The following is a 17,313-nucleotide window of genomic DNA, read 5'->3' as shown; positions in this document are numbered from 1 at the left end:
TTTTAACCTTAACAAGTTCTAACCAGCCTTGCAATGCATAGGGCGGACAAGGCCCAGATGCGGGTTGCAACTTGGACTCCTGATTATACCTGAGAGGGAGGCCGCACGGGGCTCGATAGAGCCCTGGCCCCGGGAGGGTTCAGCTCCCGCAGGTACCAGGGCTGCACGGACAGAAAGCAAAGCTCCGAGGTAACTGCTGATGTTCTGACATCCTTGGGTCCTCAGTGCCCACAATCGCCCAGCTGACGGCTCCCTGTCAACTCACCCTCCTGGGGTGGTGAGTCTGAAAGATGAACCCTGAGCCTTTCTGCTTTGTCAGCACAACTAGCCAGCTGTGGACCCACAGCCCTGGGTTCTGCGGGCACAGGGCCGCCGGGCAGCCCCCTGGGCTCAGGAGCTGGCAGAAGAACAAAGGCGCAGAGAACAAAGGCGCAGACTGGGGAAGGCCCAATTTTAGAAACTTTCTAAAGGCCTTTAATATGCTACGTTGGAAAAGCTGAGAGAGAGAGACAGAGACAGAGACAGAGAGAGAGAGAGAGAGAGAGAGAGAGAGAGAGAGAGAGAGAGAGAGACGGAGAGAGACAGAGAGAGACAGAGAGAGAGAGAGAGAGAGAGTGTGTGTGTGTGTGTGTGTGGTGTGCTGGGGAAGGAATGAGGGCAATGGTTAGTTTCCATATGCCCTGAGAGAAACGTGAGCCTCTGTCCCATTGATGTCAGAAGTCACGTGCAATAGAATGGGGAGTCATCTGTCAAAGTTTTCCTTGTAACATATGAGCCAGGGATTTGGCCTAAGAGATAGAGAATAAACCTCAGTTAAGCAGAGCTGTTTCTCTAGATGTGACAACAACACACACACACACACACACACACACACACACACACACTCTCTCTCTCTCTCTCTCCATTCCCCTCCCCCTCCTCTGATGATAATAGAGCATTTTATACTTTGGCCTCAATTCTCCAGTAGGTTCTAGGTCAGGACTCAGCCTGGATGCCAGCTAAACAAGACTGGGATCTGGGGAGGCCTGTTTCCTGTAAAATTATGTTACCCTGGAGCAGGGCGAGAAACGTCCTGGATTTTGGGAAGGGGTCCTTTTCATCTGGCACACACTGCATATATATATTTTTTAATTTATTTATTTTATTTTTGGCTGTGTTGGGTCTTCATTGGTGTGCACAGGCTTTCTCTAGTTGCAGTGAGAGGGGGCTACTCTTCGTTGCGGTGCGTGGGCTTCTCACTGCAGTGGCTTCTCTTGTTGCAGAGCACGGGCTCTAGGCATGTGGACTTCAGTAGTTGTGGCACGCAGGCTCAGTAGTTGTGGCATACAGGCTCTAGAGCGCAGGCTCAGTAGTTGTGGTGCACGGGCCCAGTTGCTCCGTGGCATGTGGGATCTTCCCGGACCAGGGCTCGAACCCGTGTCCCCTGCATTGGCAGGCGGATTCTTAACCACTGCGCCACCAGGGAAGCCCCACACTGCATATTTATAGTCATTTTCCTCAAAAAAAATAGCCTCAAGCTTCTCATTGGTCTTGAAAATCAAGCCTTGGTTTCTCCTGGGTTCAGGGCAGGCGCTGCCTCAGCAGTTTTCAGTGGAATCCACCACAGCCTGCCCCCCTCACTACCCCCCCAGGGAAAACAAATGCTGTTGACACCAGGACTCCCGGTCTGCTTGCTCCTGGGCCACCTGTCAGGTGTCCAACAAAGGGGTTCCCTGGCTGGGGATCGTGTCCTCCTGCGGCTCCTGCTGGCATGGGGGAGGGGGAGGGGTGGATGGTAGCAGAGAGCTGAGCGTGAGAATTTCTCCTCTGATGGGGCTCGGAGGGGCAACACGGGGGAGACAGGGGCTCACCTCAAGACTAAACTGATTTTAATTAGATTGCATGCTTTTTTGCAGCACCTGGTGGTGGCGGTGATGCGGAGGCAGACCCCAGAGTCCCTTAAAGCCACCAGCGCTGGCTCCCGGCCAAATCTCTATGCTGACGCCCTCATCAGTGGCTCCATGCCTTTCCTTAACACGCGGTCGAGAAAAAAAAAAAAAAAAGAGCAGACAAGATGCCCTTGAAAAATGCAGATGCCTACTCCTCCCTTAGGCAAACATGAGCAGGAAAGTAAATCAGACTTCAGTGGCTGCACCCGTGGAGAAACGCCTGCCTCACTGGGGCCATCACTCTGGGGAACAAGGGAAATGCTCAGCTGGGGTCTAAACACTGGCGAGCTCGTGCTCTCAGAAGCCGGCCCTGGGCGGACACAGCTCCCTGCCCGTGGGGCTGCCTGCTCCCAGGTGCACAGCAGGGCGGGCCCCGGTTAGGGTACCACGTGAACAGCTGCGCTGCCTGTCCCACCCCCGCACAGGCCACAGTGAGGAGGGCGCTCTGGGACACAGGAGTGAGCCCGACTCTGCGGGAAGGGCGACTGGGTGCGAGCAGAAGACAGGGGCGGGGGAAGACCAGCTACTTCAGGGGACCCGCCATCCCGTGTTTTCCTGGACTGCAGGGTCAGGCTTGATGCATGATTTGTAATCGAGGTAGCAGCGGTGAGAAATGGTTCAGAGAGCTCCCTTTTACCCTCTGCCCCATCTCCCCCGATGGCAACATTTTGCCCCTCTATAGTACAACGTCACAGTCTGGCTTTTGACACTGATACAGATTCACCGATCTTACGCGAATTTCCCAAGTTTCACTTAAACTCCTTTTTGCATATGTTCAACACAATGTTATCACCTATGGAGATGCGTGCATTCCATACCACAGACGAGACACAGAACGTCTGTGTCATCACGAGGGTCCCTGTTGCTGCCCCTCTGTAACCACACCCACCTCTTGCTCCCTCACTCCCAGGTCCCTAACTCCTGGCAACCAGGAAACTGTCCTTCATTTCAAAAACGTGGTCATTTCACAAATACCATGTATCACTTACGACACAAATGAACCTATCTAAGAAACAGAAACAGACTCACAGACATAGAGAACAGACTTGTGCTTGCCCCGGGGGAAGGGGGAAGGGGGAAGGGGGCAGGGGAGGGCTGGATTGGGAGTTTGGGCTTAGCAGATGCAAACTAGTACATATAGGATGGATAAACAACAGGTCCTACTGTATATAGCACAGGGGACTGTATTCAGTATCCGGTGATAAACCACAATGGGAAAGAATATGATACATATATACATACATGTATAACTGAAACTAACACAACATTGTACATCAACTATACTTCAATTAAAAAAAAAGAAAAAAAATTTTTGTCATTTCAAAATGTTTTAGAAATGGGATCATACAGTATGGAGCCTTTTGAGAGAGTTTTTCACTCCGTGTAATTCCCTGGGGATCCAGCCAAGCGGTTGTACCAATAGTTTGCTCCCTTCACTACTGCACAGTATTCCATGGCATGGCCGGACCCTCCTTTGTTTAAAGTCCCCCAGTGAAGGACATCAGGGCTGATTCCAGTTTTTGCTTATTATGAAGAAAGCTGCTATGAACATGTGTGTGCAGGTTTTTGTGCGGACAGAAGTTTTCCTTTCTCTGGGATCAATGTCCAAGGGTGAAATTGCTGGTTTGAATGGTAATTGTATGTTTAGTTTTAGAAGAGTCTGCCAAACTATTTTCCAGAGCGGTTGGACCATTTTGCATTCCCATCAGCAATGTATGAGTCTCTCTGCATCGTCACCGTCATTTCGTGTTGTCATTATTTTTTATTTTAATCAACCCGATAGGTGTGTGTTCATTGTGGTGTTAATTTGCATTTCCATAATGATGAATCATGCTGAACGTCCTTTCATGTGCTTATTGGCCATCTGTAGATCCTCTTCAGGGAGATGCATGGGTACGTCTTTTGCCCACTTTCTAATTGGACTTTTTTTTTTACTGTTTAGTTTTGAAAGCTCTTTATATATTCCAGGCACTAGTCCTTTGTCGGATGTGTGGCTTGTAGATATTTTCTTCCAGGGTGGAACTTATCTTTCCCTCCTCTTCACAAGGTCACACACAGAACAAAAATTTTCATTCTGATGAGATCCAACTCATTAGTTTTCTCTTTTATGGATCATGGTTTTGGTGTCAAGCCTCAGAACTTTTTGCCTAACCCTAGGGTACACCCCAAAGATTTTCTCCTGTTTTTTTAAATTTAATATTTTTATGTTTTAAATGTAAGTGTATGATCCATCCTGAGTTAATTTTTGTATCAGTTGTGAAGTTCACTTTTTTGCACGTGGACGTCTAGTTGTTCCTGCACCGTTTGTTGAAAAGCTAGTCTTAAAAAAAAAAAAAAAAAAAAAAAAAAAAAAGAAAAGCTAGTCTTCTTCCACTGAACTACTCTTGCACCTTTGTGAAAAATCATGTGAGCATATTTGAGCGGGTCTATTTCTGGTTCTCTACTCTGTCCCTGTTCCGTGTCTATGCCTCCACCAAACCACACTGTCTTGACTACTATAGCTGTATAGTGAGCCTTAATATCAGGTAGTGTTTTCTCACACTTGATTCTCTTTGTCAAGGTTGTTTGAACTATTTTAGGGCCTTGCCTTTCCATATAACTTTTAGAACAAGCTGTCTGTGTCTACAAAAAAACCTTGCTGGGATTTTTTTTAAAAAACAACTTCATTGAGAGATAATTCACACATCATGCAATTCACCCTTTTAAAGAGTGCAATTTGCAGCAAAGGAAACCGTAAACAATGAAAAAGACGACCTATGGAATGGGAGGAAATATGTGCAAATGATGCAACCAACAAGGGCTTAATCTACAAAATATACAAACAACTCATATAACTCAACAACAAAAAAACAAACAACCCAATCGAAAAATGGGTGAAGAACTAAATAGACATTTCTCCAAGGAAGACATACACATGGCCAACAGGCACATGAAAAGATGCTTCACATTGCTAACTATCAGAGTAATGCAAATCAAAACTGCAATGAGGTATCACCTTACACCGGTCAGAATGACCATCATCAAAAAGTCTACAAATAACAAATGCTGGAGAGGGTGTGGAGAAAAGGGACCCCTCCTACACTGTTGGTGGGAATGTAAGTTAGTGCAGCCCCTATGGAAAATAGTATGGAGGTTCCTCAAAAAGCTAAAAATAGAGTTGCCATCTGATCCAGCAATCCCACTCTTGGGCATATATCCAGACAAAACTCTAATTCAAAAAGATACATGCATGCCTATGTTTATAGCAGCACTGTTCACAACAGCCAAGACAGGGAAACAACCTAAATGTCCACCGACAGATGAATGGGTAAAGAAGATGTGGTATATATGCATAATGGAATACTACTCAGCCGTAAAAAAGAACGAAATAATGACATTTGCAGCAACATGGATGGACCTAGAGATTATCATATTAAATGAAGTCAGACAGAGAAAGACAAATACCATACGATATTACTTACATGTGGAATCTAAAATATAACATAAATGAACTTATCTATGAAACAGAAACAGACTCACAGACATAGAGAACAGACTTGTGGTTACCAAGGTGGGTGGGGTGGGGGACGGATGGACTGGGAGTTTGGGATTAGCAGATGCAAACCAGTGTACATAGGATGGATAAACAACAAGGTCCTACTGCAGAGCACAGGGGACTCTTCAATATCCTGTGATAAACCACAATGGAAAAGAATATATATAAAAAAAGAACATATATATATATGTATGTAAAACTGAATCACTCCGCCGTACAGCAGAAATGAACACAACACTGTAAATCAACTATACTTCAATAAAAATAAAGAGTGCAATTTGGTGTTTTCTTAGCTTATTCACAAGGTCACGCCCTTGTGCAGAGAAGACAGAACACGGCAGGCCTGAGACTGCTATGCTTAGAGAGGCCTGTTTGCCAGACTGGCCCTCGGCTGGCATCTGAAAACTGGGCTCCCGGAGTGTTTCCAGTCAACAAGCAACAAGTAAGAGGGGTTCACTGTGCCTGGACTGTTTCTGCACACAATGTAGTTGATGCTGAGTAACGTTTCTCGGTGGTTTTGGCACATGCTAGGGAGAAGGTGCTTATGGGACCAGCCCTTAGTAAAGCCTTTGAGTGTGCAGTCTCCAGTGGGCTTCCCTGAGCTGAAGCATCACACGCGTGTTGCTGTGCTTTTCCTGCACAGAGGGCTGTGCTCTGTGTGAGCCCTCGGGGCAGGGCGAGAGCAGGAGAAAGGCTGCACGTGGATCCTTCCAGACGGTGCCTCTCTCTCCCTTCTGATCTGTGTATCCTCGCTGCATCTCTGTAGTCAATCTTAGCCTCGGCTGAGAGCTCCCTCTTGGTGTGGCCTGAGGGGCTGGAGAGCTTTTCTCAGGCAGGGCAGGGATTTCCCTCTGTAGCGGAGGGATTCCGTCAGCTGGACTCCTTGGCTGCTTCTTGGGTGGGCTGGGGGGACAAAAAGCCTCCCTGGACCAGGCTGCTTGCTGTAGCTGGGCCTCGCCCGACAGGTGGGCTCACATTCCCAGTATCTCCTGATGGAAAAGGGATGTCTCAGACCCAGCGAGGAAGGAGAGTGTTTCCTCTGGCTGTTCATATTTGGTGGGAATCTCCCTAGCGCTTCCCCTTGCCTGGTATTGTTAGAAGAATGAGTCTGTCTGGGATGCTTTTTCTTGCTCGGTCGGGGGGGGTGGGAAACACTGGGTCTAGGGTCGGGGGTTGCAGGATACCCCACCTCTGTGCTGTGTGTAGCCCTGGGGTTCCCAACTCACTCACTTTCTTCTTACCACCTTTCAGAGTTTTCCTCTGGTTATTTCTTGCATTATTTCCAGGGTTTACAGTTGTGCTGAGCAGGGAGAAGCAGAAAGAAATGTGTCTACACCATTCTGTCCCAATCCAAAGCCTCCATCATCTTTTTTAAAAAAATTTTTATTGGAGTATAGTTGATTTACAGTGTTGTGTTACAGTGTCTCATTCTTTTTTTTTTTTAACATCTTTATTGGAGTATAATTGCTTTACAATGGCGTGTTAGTTTCTGCTTTATAACAAAGTGAATCAGTTATACATATACATATATCGCCATATCTCTTCCCTCTTGTGTCTCCCTCCCACCCTCCCTATCCCACCCCTCTAGGTGGTCACAAAGCACCGAGCTGATCTCCCTGTGCTATGTGGCTGCTTCCCACTAGCTATCTATTTTACATTTGGTAGTGTATATATGTCCATGCCACTCTCTCACTTCGTCCCAGCTTACCCTTCCCCCTCCCCGTGTCCTCAAGTTCATTCTCTAGTAGGTCTGTGTCTTTATTCCTGTCCTGCCCCTAGGTTCTTCATGACCGTTTTTTTTTTTTTTTTAGATTCCATATGTATGTGTTAGCATACAGTATTTGTTTTTCTCTTTCTGACTTACTTCACTCTGTATGACAGACTCTAGGTCCATCCACCTCGCTACAAATAACTCAATTTCGTTTCTTTTTATGGCTGAGTAATATTCCATTGTATATATGTGCCACATCTTCTTTATCCATTCATCTGTCGATGGACACTTAGGTTGCTTCCATGTCCTGGCTATTGTAAATAGAGCTGCAATGAACCAGTGTCTCATTCTTTTTTTTTTTTTTAATTAATTAATTTATTTATTTTTGGCTGTGTTGGGTCTTTGTTGCTGTGCGTGGGCTTTCTCTAGTTGCGGCGAGCGGGGGCTACTCTTCATTGTGGTGCGCGGGCTTCTCATTGCGGTGGCTTCTCTTGTTGCGGAGCACGGGCTCTAGGCACGCGGGCTTCAGTAGTGGTGGCACGTGGGCTTCAGTAGTTGTGGCTCACAGGCTTTAGAGCGCAGGCTCAGTAGGTGTGGTGCACAGGCTTAGTTGCTCCACGGCATGTGGGATCTTCCCGGACCAGGGCTCGAACCCGTGTCTCCTGCACCGGCAGGCGGATTCTTAACCACTGTGCCACCAGGGAGGCCCCAGTGTCTCATTCTTAAAGTGGATCTCTGGACTATAGATTTCTACTTCATACTTTTTTTTCTTTATTTTTTTGGGCCACTCGGCATGTGGGATCTTAATTCCCCGACCCGGGATCTAACCCTCGCCCCCTGCATTGGCAGCAGGGAGTCTTAACCACGGGACTGCCAGGCAAGTCCCCCATCATCATATTTTAACTCATCCTACTTTAATTTATGAGGAACAATCATATAATTAAGCATTCCATTCACCATTAACATTGATTTATAAAGTATATATGGTCTTTTTTCCAAAAGTTTCTGGAGTAGCTTGATTCGTGTCCAGGGAACAGGCTGTAGATTCACTTTTCCTGGCTCCTGCCCTCGAATCCAAACCAATACCCTGGAGATGATTCAATGGCCCATGAGGAAAGGGCTCTGAAAGCTGGAAAGAAGATGGTGCACCGCCTGGGAGTACAGGACTGCAGAAGCAACCAGGTGACGAGTTCGCTGTTTCGTTTTGATCGCCCATGTGTATCTGGACTGCACACAGGAGGGACCTGGGACCCAGAACTGTCAACAGGCACAGACCCGAATCCCAAGAGGACCAGGAGAGGGAAGCCTGACAGAGACAGCAGGAGCTGGCCACCCCAAATGCCCACAGCGGCAGCTCTGAAGTGCTGGTGGGCTGAGCACCCCCTACCAGCCCCGGGACGCCGATGCAGGGACAGTGCTGAAGCCCCTCGCCAGTGCAGCGCCCACTCCACACTTGGAGCTCAGCAGGGCAGGTGGTCTCCCACAGGGGTAATACCAGCAGAGACTGGGGTCTCCCTGCCCTACACCAGGTGGCATAAGGGGATGAAGGCCCAGCACTCTGGCTCTCCCAGCTCCCCAGAGAAGGTGGCCCATGGAGGTGGGTTCAGCCCCTGCAGGTGGCCCAGTAAGTAACTGATCACAAGCCCCAGCAGCGCCAGAAGAGTGAAACAGATCAGAACAGCATGGTCAGAAAACTAAACTGTCACTGGAACTACAGCCCACAAAAGTAGGCCAGATCCTATATGCTAAGCCCAAATCGGGTGACTGCCTGCTAAAGGAGAAGATTTAAACAGGGTCAAGTCTCCTAACATAACCCAAATGCCCAGGATACGATAGAAAATCACCCCTAAAATACAAAGATCAGTGGAACAGAATAGAGAGCCCAGAAATAAACCCACACATATATGGTCAATTAACTTACGACAAAGGACCTAAGAATATACAATGGGGAAAGGACAGTCTCTTCAATAAATGGCGCCGGGAAGACTGGACAGACACATGCAAAAGAATGAATCTAGACCACTCTCTCACACCATACACAAAAATTAACTCAAAATGAATTAAAGAGCTGAATGTAAGACCTGAGTCTAGAAGAACTTCTAGAAGCAAACATAGGTGGTAAGCTCCTTGACGTAGATCCTGGTGATGATTTTTTTGAAATCTGACCCCAAAAGTAAAAGCAACAAAAGCAAAAACAAAGAAGTGGGATTACATCAAACTGAAAACCTTGTGCACAGTAAAGGAAACCATCAACAAAGTGAAAAGTCAACCTATGGAATTGGAGAAAATATTTGCAAATCATATCTCTGATAAGGGGTTAATATCCAAAATATAAAGAGCTCATACAATTCAATAGCAAACACCAAACAATCCAATTAAAAATGGGCAGAATATCTGAACAGACATTTTTGCAACAAAGACATGCAGATGGCCGAGAAGTACATGAAAAGATGCTCAACAACACTAATCATCAGGGAAACGCAAATCAAAACCAAAATGAGATCTCACCTCACACCTGTTAGAATGGCTGTCATCAAGAAGACAGGAGAGAACAAGTGCTGGAGAGGGTGTGGGGAAAAGGGAGCCCTTGTGCACTGCTGGTGGGAATGTAAAAACACCATTTGGTCCACCAATCCCACTCCTGGGGATTTATCTGAAGAAAACAAAAGCACTAACTTGAAAAGATACATGTACCTCCATGATCACTGCAGCATTATTTACACCAGCCGAGATATGAAAACGACCTACGTGTCCACTGACAGGTGAACGAATAAAGCAATTATGGTCTATATACACAGTGGAATAATATTCAGCCATAAAAAAGAATGACATCTTGCCATTTGGGACAACATGGATGGACCTTGAGGGCAGTACGCTAAGTGAAATAAGCCAGACAGAAAAAGACAAATATTGTATGATCTCACTTACATGTGGAATCTAAAAAGAAAAAGCAAAGCAAAAACCAAGCTCATAGATACAGTGGCTGCCAGGGATGGAGGGGCTGGTGGTGCTGGAGGGTGGGCAAAAGGGGTGAAGGGAGACAAAAGGTACAAACTTCCAGGTGTAAAATAAGTAAGTCCTGGGAACGTTACGTATAGCATGATGATTACAGTTACTAATATTGTGTCATATATTTGAAAATTGCTAACAGAGTAGATCTTAAAAGTTATCATGACCAGAAAAAATTCTGTAACTATGTATGGTGACAGATGATAATTCGACTTATTGTGGTGATCATTTTGCAATATACACAAATATCCAATCATTATGTTGTACACCTGAAGCTAATATTATGTTGAATTATCAATTATACCTCAATGACAAAAGAAAGAAAGGAAGGAAGGAAGGAAGGAGGGAAGGGAGGGAGGGAGGAAGGAAACCACCCATAATACTAAGAGTTGGGTAAATCACAATTTGCATCAGAGAAGACAATCTACTGACGCTAACACTGAGATGAACCAGATGTTGGAATTACGTGACAAAGATTTTCACACAGTCATTATAAAAGTGTTCCAAGTAATTATGAATTCTTTTGAAACAGATTAAAAAAATAGAAAACCTCTGCAAAGAAACAGAAGTTATACAACAGAACCAAATGGGAATGATAGAACCGAAAAACACAAGAGCCAAAATAAAAATAATATACATAACACTATGAAAAAATCATGCAGATATATTAAAATAAATACATCAAAGCCAAGGGCAATATGCTGAGGAGTCTTATTAAATGTTTACTATGTGCCAGGTACTGTTTTCAGCATTTTCCTTGTATTAATTCATTTAATCTTCACAACAACCCTGTGACATAGATATTAGTATCCTTGTTAATGGGTGAGGAATCTGAGACACAGAGAGGTCGAGTGACTTGCCTAAGATCACACAGCTTACTAGAGGTGGAGTCGGGGAGTCTGTCCTAGAGTCTCTGCTCCTGTCCACGTGTAGTATTGCTTGGTATTATGCTGCCTCTTTCAGAGAATGAAACGAATTCCAGCGAGTAGTCTCGGTGGGCATCTCTGCCAGGGCTGCTGCTAAGCCTCCTCACGGGCCCCTCCTCCTCCTCTTCCATCTCCTCCTACAGCCCAGAATTAGCACAGCTGCCAGAGGATCTCCACTTGACATGCCAATCAGCCTGCTTCACTCCCCAGCCTGAGCCTCCCCAGCGGCTCACATCACACTCGGAATAACATCCTGCCTCCTTCCCAAGACCTGTGGGCCCTGCCTGTGTTTTCAGATCCCCCTCCGCCCACTCTCCTGTTCATGCCAACCTCCACCCTCAGACTTCCTCGCTCTTCTTTGCACTCATCCCTGCCCCAGGCCCTTTGCACTTGCTCTTTCCCCTCCCGGAATGCTTGTCCCCCAGATCTTCACTTGGCCACTTGCTTTTTTCACATTTCTGCTCCAAAGGCATCTTCCCAGGGAGGCCTCCCATGACTGCATTTTATTGTCTTCAGATCAATCTCACTATCGTTCCTTTTTGACTGTCTTTCTCCCCAACTAAAACTGACCAGAGGGGGAATTCCCTGGCAGTCCAGTGGTTAGGTCTCCACACTTCCACTGCAGGGGACACGGGTTCGATCCCTCGTTGGGGAACTAAGATCTTGCATGCCACATGGCACGGCCAAAAAAAAAAAAAAAGCTGGGGCAAAAAAAATAATAATTAAAAAAATAAATAAACCTGACCAGCGGGAAGGCCTTGTTTATCTTGCTTACTGCTTCATCACCAGTGGCTAGAACAGGGCCTGACTTAGTGTAGGAACTTAAATATTTGTTGAATGAACAGATAAATGAATGGATGAGAGATATAGTTTTCATTACCTGGAAAGCAGAGAGATGAAGTTTTTATTTTCAGACCTAATTTTTAAAAGGTCACACAGGTCCTAATGTAAAAGATGTCGTATAATAAAATAGAAGACAGATTCACCAGCATAGTTCAGAGATTAACAACAGTATTAACATTTATTATATTTTGCCTTCAAAATATACATGTTGTATTTCTTAAAACATGGCATCGGTAAGAAACTTACCCTTAAACCTTAATGCTTTTTAAGCTACAGTAATCTAGACAATACGGTACTGGCACAAAAACAGAAATATAGATCAATGGAAAGGATAGAGAGCCCAGAGATAAACCCACGCACCTATAATCACCTAATCTATGACAAAGGAGGCAAGGATATACAATGGAGAAAAGACAGTCTCTTCAATAAGTGGTGCTGGGAAAACTGCACAGCTACGTGTAAAAGAATGAAATTAGAACACTCCCTAACACCATACACAAAAATAAACTCAAAATGGATTCGAGACCTAAATGTAAGACCGGACACTATAAAGCTCTTAGAGGAAAACATAGGAAGAACACTCTTTGACATAAATCACAGCAAGATCCTTTTTGACCCACCTCCTAGAGTAATGGAAATGAAAACAAAAACAAACAAATGGGACCTAATGCAATGTAAAAGCTTTTGCAAAGCAAAGGAAGCTACAAACAAGACAAAAAGACAACCCTCAGAATGGGAGAAAATATTTGCAAACCAATCAACAGACAAAGGATTAATCTCCAAAATATATAAACAGCTCATGCAGCTCAATATTAAAAAAACAAACAACCCAATCCAAAAATGGGCAGAAGACCTAAATAGGCGTTTCTCCAAAGAAGACATACAGATGGCCAAGAAGCACATGAAAAGCTGCTCAACATCACTAATTATTAGAGAAATGCAAATCAAAACTACAATGAGGTATCACCTCACACCAGTCAGAATGGCCGTCATCAGAAAATCTACAAACAACAAATGCTGGAGAGGGTGTGGAGAAAAGGGAATCCTCTTGCACTGTTGGTGGGAATGTAAATTGATACAGCCACTATGGAGAACAGTATGGAGGTTCCTTAAAAAACTTAAAATAGAATTACCATATGACCCAGCAATCCCACTACTGGGCATATACCCAGAGAAAACCATAATTCAAAAAGACACGTGCACCCCAATGTTCATTGCAGCACTATTTACAATAGCCAGGTCATGGAAACAACCTAGATGCCCATGGACAGATGAATAGATAAAGAAGATGTGGTACATATATACAATGGAATATTACTCAGCCATAAAAAGGAACGAAATTGGGTCATTTGTAGAGACGTGGATGGATCTAGAGACTGTCATACAGAGTGAAGTAAATCAGAAAGAGAAAAACAAATATCGTATATTAACGCATATATGTGGAACCTAGAAAAATGGTACAGATGAACCGGTTTGCAGGGCAGAAATTGAGACACAGATGTAGAGAACAAACGTATGGACACCAAGGGGGGAAAGAAGTGGGTGGGGGGGGTGTGATGAATTGGGCAATTGGGATTGACATATATACACTGATGTGTATAAAATTGATGACTAATAAGGACCTGCTGTATAAAAAAATAAATAAAATAAAATTCAAAAAAAAAACAACCTTAATGCTTTTAAAAAAAATCTCTTAATTGGCCAAGACTTTAGAGTTCATCTATTATCAGACACGTGTGGAGCACAGGACATTAAAAGCACCTGCTGCTGGGCTGATCTCCAGAATAAGCCAATGTCATCCTTGCCCTGACCTTTGTCCCCTGAAGCCCTCCTCTTCCTCGATGAGGGTAAAGCCTATTTTTTCCCCACAAAGACCCGTTCCAGCCCCTTTCTCTGTGACATCAACGCAGAGGCCTCAGGACACTAATGGCCTCTCACCCGGGACCAGTTCTTGCCCTGTTCGTAGTTTTCCTTGTGTGTGTGCACGTGGGTACATGCAGAGCTCTCCACACCGCCTGCTGGGTGCTCTGGGCAAACAAAGACACACACACGTCAGCAAGTGAGAGATCCCCTTTGCACAAGGAAAGGTCCGACCATGACTGAAACAAATCTCTCATCCTTCCGACTCCCTTCCCTAACTTCTCTATTTTCGCTGCTCTCATTTTTCCATCTTTGTGACGAAGGGCTGAATAAGAGATGTAAGAGGAGGAGCTGGTGGGAAGCAGGTAATTAGGACTCGACTTGAGGTTGAGTTCGAGGTTTCGGTGGGACGGGCTGGCCTGAGTCATCCCTGCCTCCGTCTGTGGACACAGGCTCAACCATCCGAAGACCCTGCCTTCGAAGGGTCCTGCAGCTCTGCCTCCTTTTTGGTCCAGGCGCTCATCAGAAAGACTGAGGACCATCTCCTGGCCGCTGTCACCCTCTCCTTCCAGTCTAGTCTCTTTAAACCTTAATTACAAGTTTTTCATTCTTCAACAGCTACTTCAGGGCCGACACTGTGTTTCCAGGCAACGTTGGGGATAAAACAAGCTCCATGGTTCCTGGCCTTGCAGAGGTTCCCATGATGACACCACCCTGTTTCCCAGAGGACGACTCCAAAGGCTTACAGACACCCCGCCCCCAGCATCGAATTCAAGTCCCTTCCCCAGGCCGGTGCTGCACCCCATCTCCGTATCCTGCACGGCAGGGAGCCTCTGCCGTCACACCTCTGTGTACGCTCGCCTCCCTCCCTGAGCCTGGACGCCCTCTCCCTCCCGCCTCCCTCTCCACCCCTCAACGCTCTGTCCTTCACAGCTTCGTTCAAAGCACGCCTCTCTCCCGGGCCCCTCTGACCCCCTGGCCCAAGACGTGCGCTCTCCATCTCTTGAGTTCTCACGGGACCTTGTGTACACTTCCGACACCCGTCACGTTATACTTGGTATCAAGCGAAATGTACATTTAGTTCCTCTATGAAGCCGTCAGAGAGAAGGGTCCACGTCTTACCCATACTGGTGGTTCCCCATGGTTCCCCCTCGGCCGCTGCCTCACAACACAGGGTACCTTATACAAAAGGTGATCATATAATTCGCTATAGTTTCTCGTCCACACCAGAGCCCTTTGGAGAGTGAAAGGGGCCCCCTTATTCATTATGCTGGGCTAGGAGTAAAGGTAAAATTGACCCTGGCTACTTGGATACGTGCTCCTCTATTTATGCCACATGAAGGCTCCATGAACAATGTATGAATTAAGAGGAAACGCTGGCTGGGTCGACAGCCAGTGAGCGGCGTGGGGCAGTGGAGGAGGGGGTCTTCCCTAGAGCTGGGGCTGCTGAGGACAGTGTCCTGGAGCAGGTGGTCCCTGAGGTATGTCCCAGGGAAGGGACAGGATTCAGGAAGGTCCAATGAGACAGAGAGAAGAAGGAATGACATCATGCAAGGACAGGATGATGGGAGCAAAGGCAGAACCGCATTTGACATTTTCAGAGAAAAGTGAGCATGGCTGAAACCGGCAGTTTATATGGGGGAGAAATTGGCAACCGGGTTGGAAAGTGCAGTAGGAAGGATCTGGGGGGCGGACACCAGTCTGGGAGAGGGGGGTGTGTAGGCTTCGCGCAGGAGGTAAGGGCAAGCTCCTGCATGTTTCTGAGCAAGAAAGAGACAAAGAAAATGCAGAATAGTGGGGAGGTTAGTCTCACAGTTGTGTTTATTTACTTATTTTGAAATTTAGGGGTTTGTATTTATATTAATGAGTAGTGTTACAAAAACAGTTTTCACAGAATTCCTTAAGGTATTAAGGCCTCTTGATATGTTTCGGAATTCCTATTTCTCTTTTGTTAAATATCTCTTTTTGGTTTTGGTCGTGCTGGGTTCTCAGCCTTCACATGGATTAACATGAATATTTTACTATTAAGTACTATATTTGTTAAATTATATCTATTATAAGAATGTGGCCCATAGATACACGGAATTTCCCTTTAATTATTTAAGATAAAGAAGTTTTAAGTTTTGCCAAATCAAGATTATCAATTATTTTCTTACTCCTTCCATTTATTTATTTATTATTATACTTTTAATTTAATTTTTAAAATTAATTTTTACTGGAGTGTCATTGCTTTACTCACGCCTGTGTCTACAGAGAGGTGAGGCTGAGGAGAGGGAGGTCACGTGGGATCCACGGAAATAATCTTGACGTGAGATGACCAGGGCTTCAAGGAAACATCAGTAACCATGAAGAGTGGTCAGGAGACCCGAAAGGGAAGAATTAACAGGACTTGTGACCTGAGGGAGTCAGGGATGGCTTTCGGGTGACACTCTGCACGGGTTATATCTATTGGGATCACAGATGGAAATATGGACGTCAAGAGGCAGAGGTGGCCGGAGGGAGAGGATGAAGTTAAATTTCTGCATCCTCAGTGTGAGGTACCAGTGGGTCTTCTGGATGGAAACGTCCAGTAGACAGCCAGACAGAAAAGCCTAGGAGGTGGGAGAGACGAGGAGAAGCAGAAGTGATTTAGAAGGAGTCGTCATCCATGGACGGAGAGACAGTGGAAGACACAAAGGGATGAGGTGTCTTGGGGCCGAAGTGTGGGAAGAGCATCATGGATTATGAAGGGTTGGATCTCAGGGAGATGCATGCCCTGGGGGGGGAGGGGAGAGAAAAGGAGACCAAGAAGGGCTCATTCTGGGGAAGGAACTGGATGATGCAGAGTCCTAAGGGCTAGAGGAAGTTTCGAGCAGGAAGTGGCTAATTCTGTCAAATTTGACAGAGGGATCGAGAAGGACAAAGACTTTGCGCAAAACGGCTTTGGCCATTGAGATGAGGATGAAAATGAACAGTATCCGAGGAAGTGAACGCGATATGCATTTCTCTGGCCAACGATGTGGCCCGTGTCAGAGGCATGGTGATGTGATGTGTGCTTCCATCCTTAAGAAGGATGAATGGCACAACAGCCAAGTTAGGTTCAACCAAAGTACGAACGGTCCTAATATTGATCAGGCTGTGACCTATGACCAAAATACCTAAATGACAGGCACTAACCTGTGATACCTTTTTTCACCCAGCAGGTAGCAGTACCGGGCATAGAAGAAAGAACTTTTCTTGATACAGATCCCGTCGTAATGATACCTGAAAAATAAAGGTTGTCTTCAAGATGATGTCAAACCACTGGCGTGCTTTAGAGAAGACACAGAACGGACTAGCCAAGGAAGACAGAGTTCTTCTCTGGGTTTCATCACTGACTCCATTTATTAGGAAAAGCTAATCAGTCATGCGGCCTGACCAAGCTCTGTTAGGTGGACAATTTCATACTAATTTCACATGCATCAACTTTGAAACGGGCTTGCAGATGTTCTCCTCTGCTTTCCCGACTTATGACACTCGAAT

General features: G+C 45.7%; 1 protein-coding gene across 1 annotated transcript in view; it reads right to left on the bottom strand.

The window, feature by feature from the left end:
* RFX8 (regulatory factor X8) overlaps positions 1-17,313 on the bottom strand; it is a gene marked incomplete at its 3' end in the record, with an annotated part of 66,046 nt that overhangs the window by 31,793 nt on the left and 16,940 nt on the right. The window contains exon 4 of the mRNA XM_082356502.1: positions 16,969-17,055. Within this exon, the coding sequence (XP_082212628.1) occupies positions 16,969-17,055 (87 nt within the window). The remainder of the gene's footprint in view (positions 1-16,968; positions 17,056-17,313) is intronic.

Source organism: Balaenoptera borealis (assembly GCF_965194805.1).
Source record: "Balaenoptera borealis genome assembly, chromosome: 15".
In the NCBI taxonomy this organism is placed as follows: Eukaryota; Metazoa; Chordata; class Mammalia; order Artiodactyla; family Balaenopteridae; genus Balaenoptera; species Balaenoptera borealis.
Note: the sequence above shows the minus strand (reverse complement) of the source record. Positions and strands in the feature narration are given on the sequence as shown.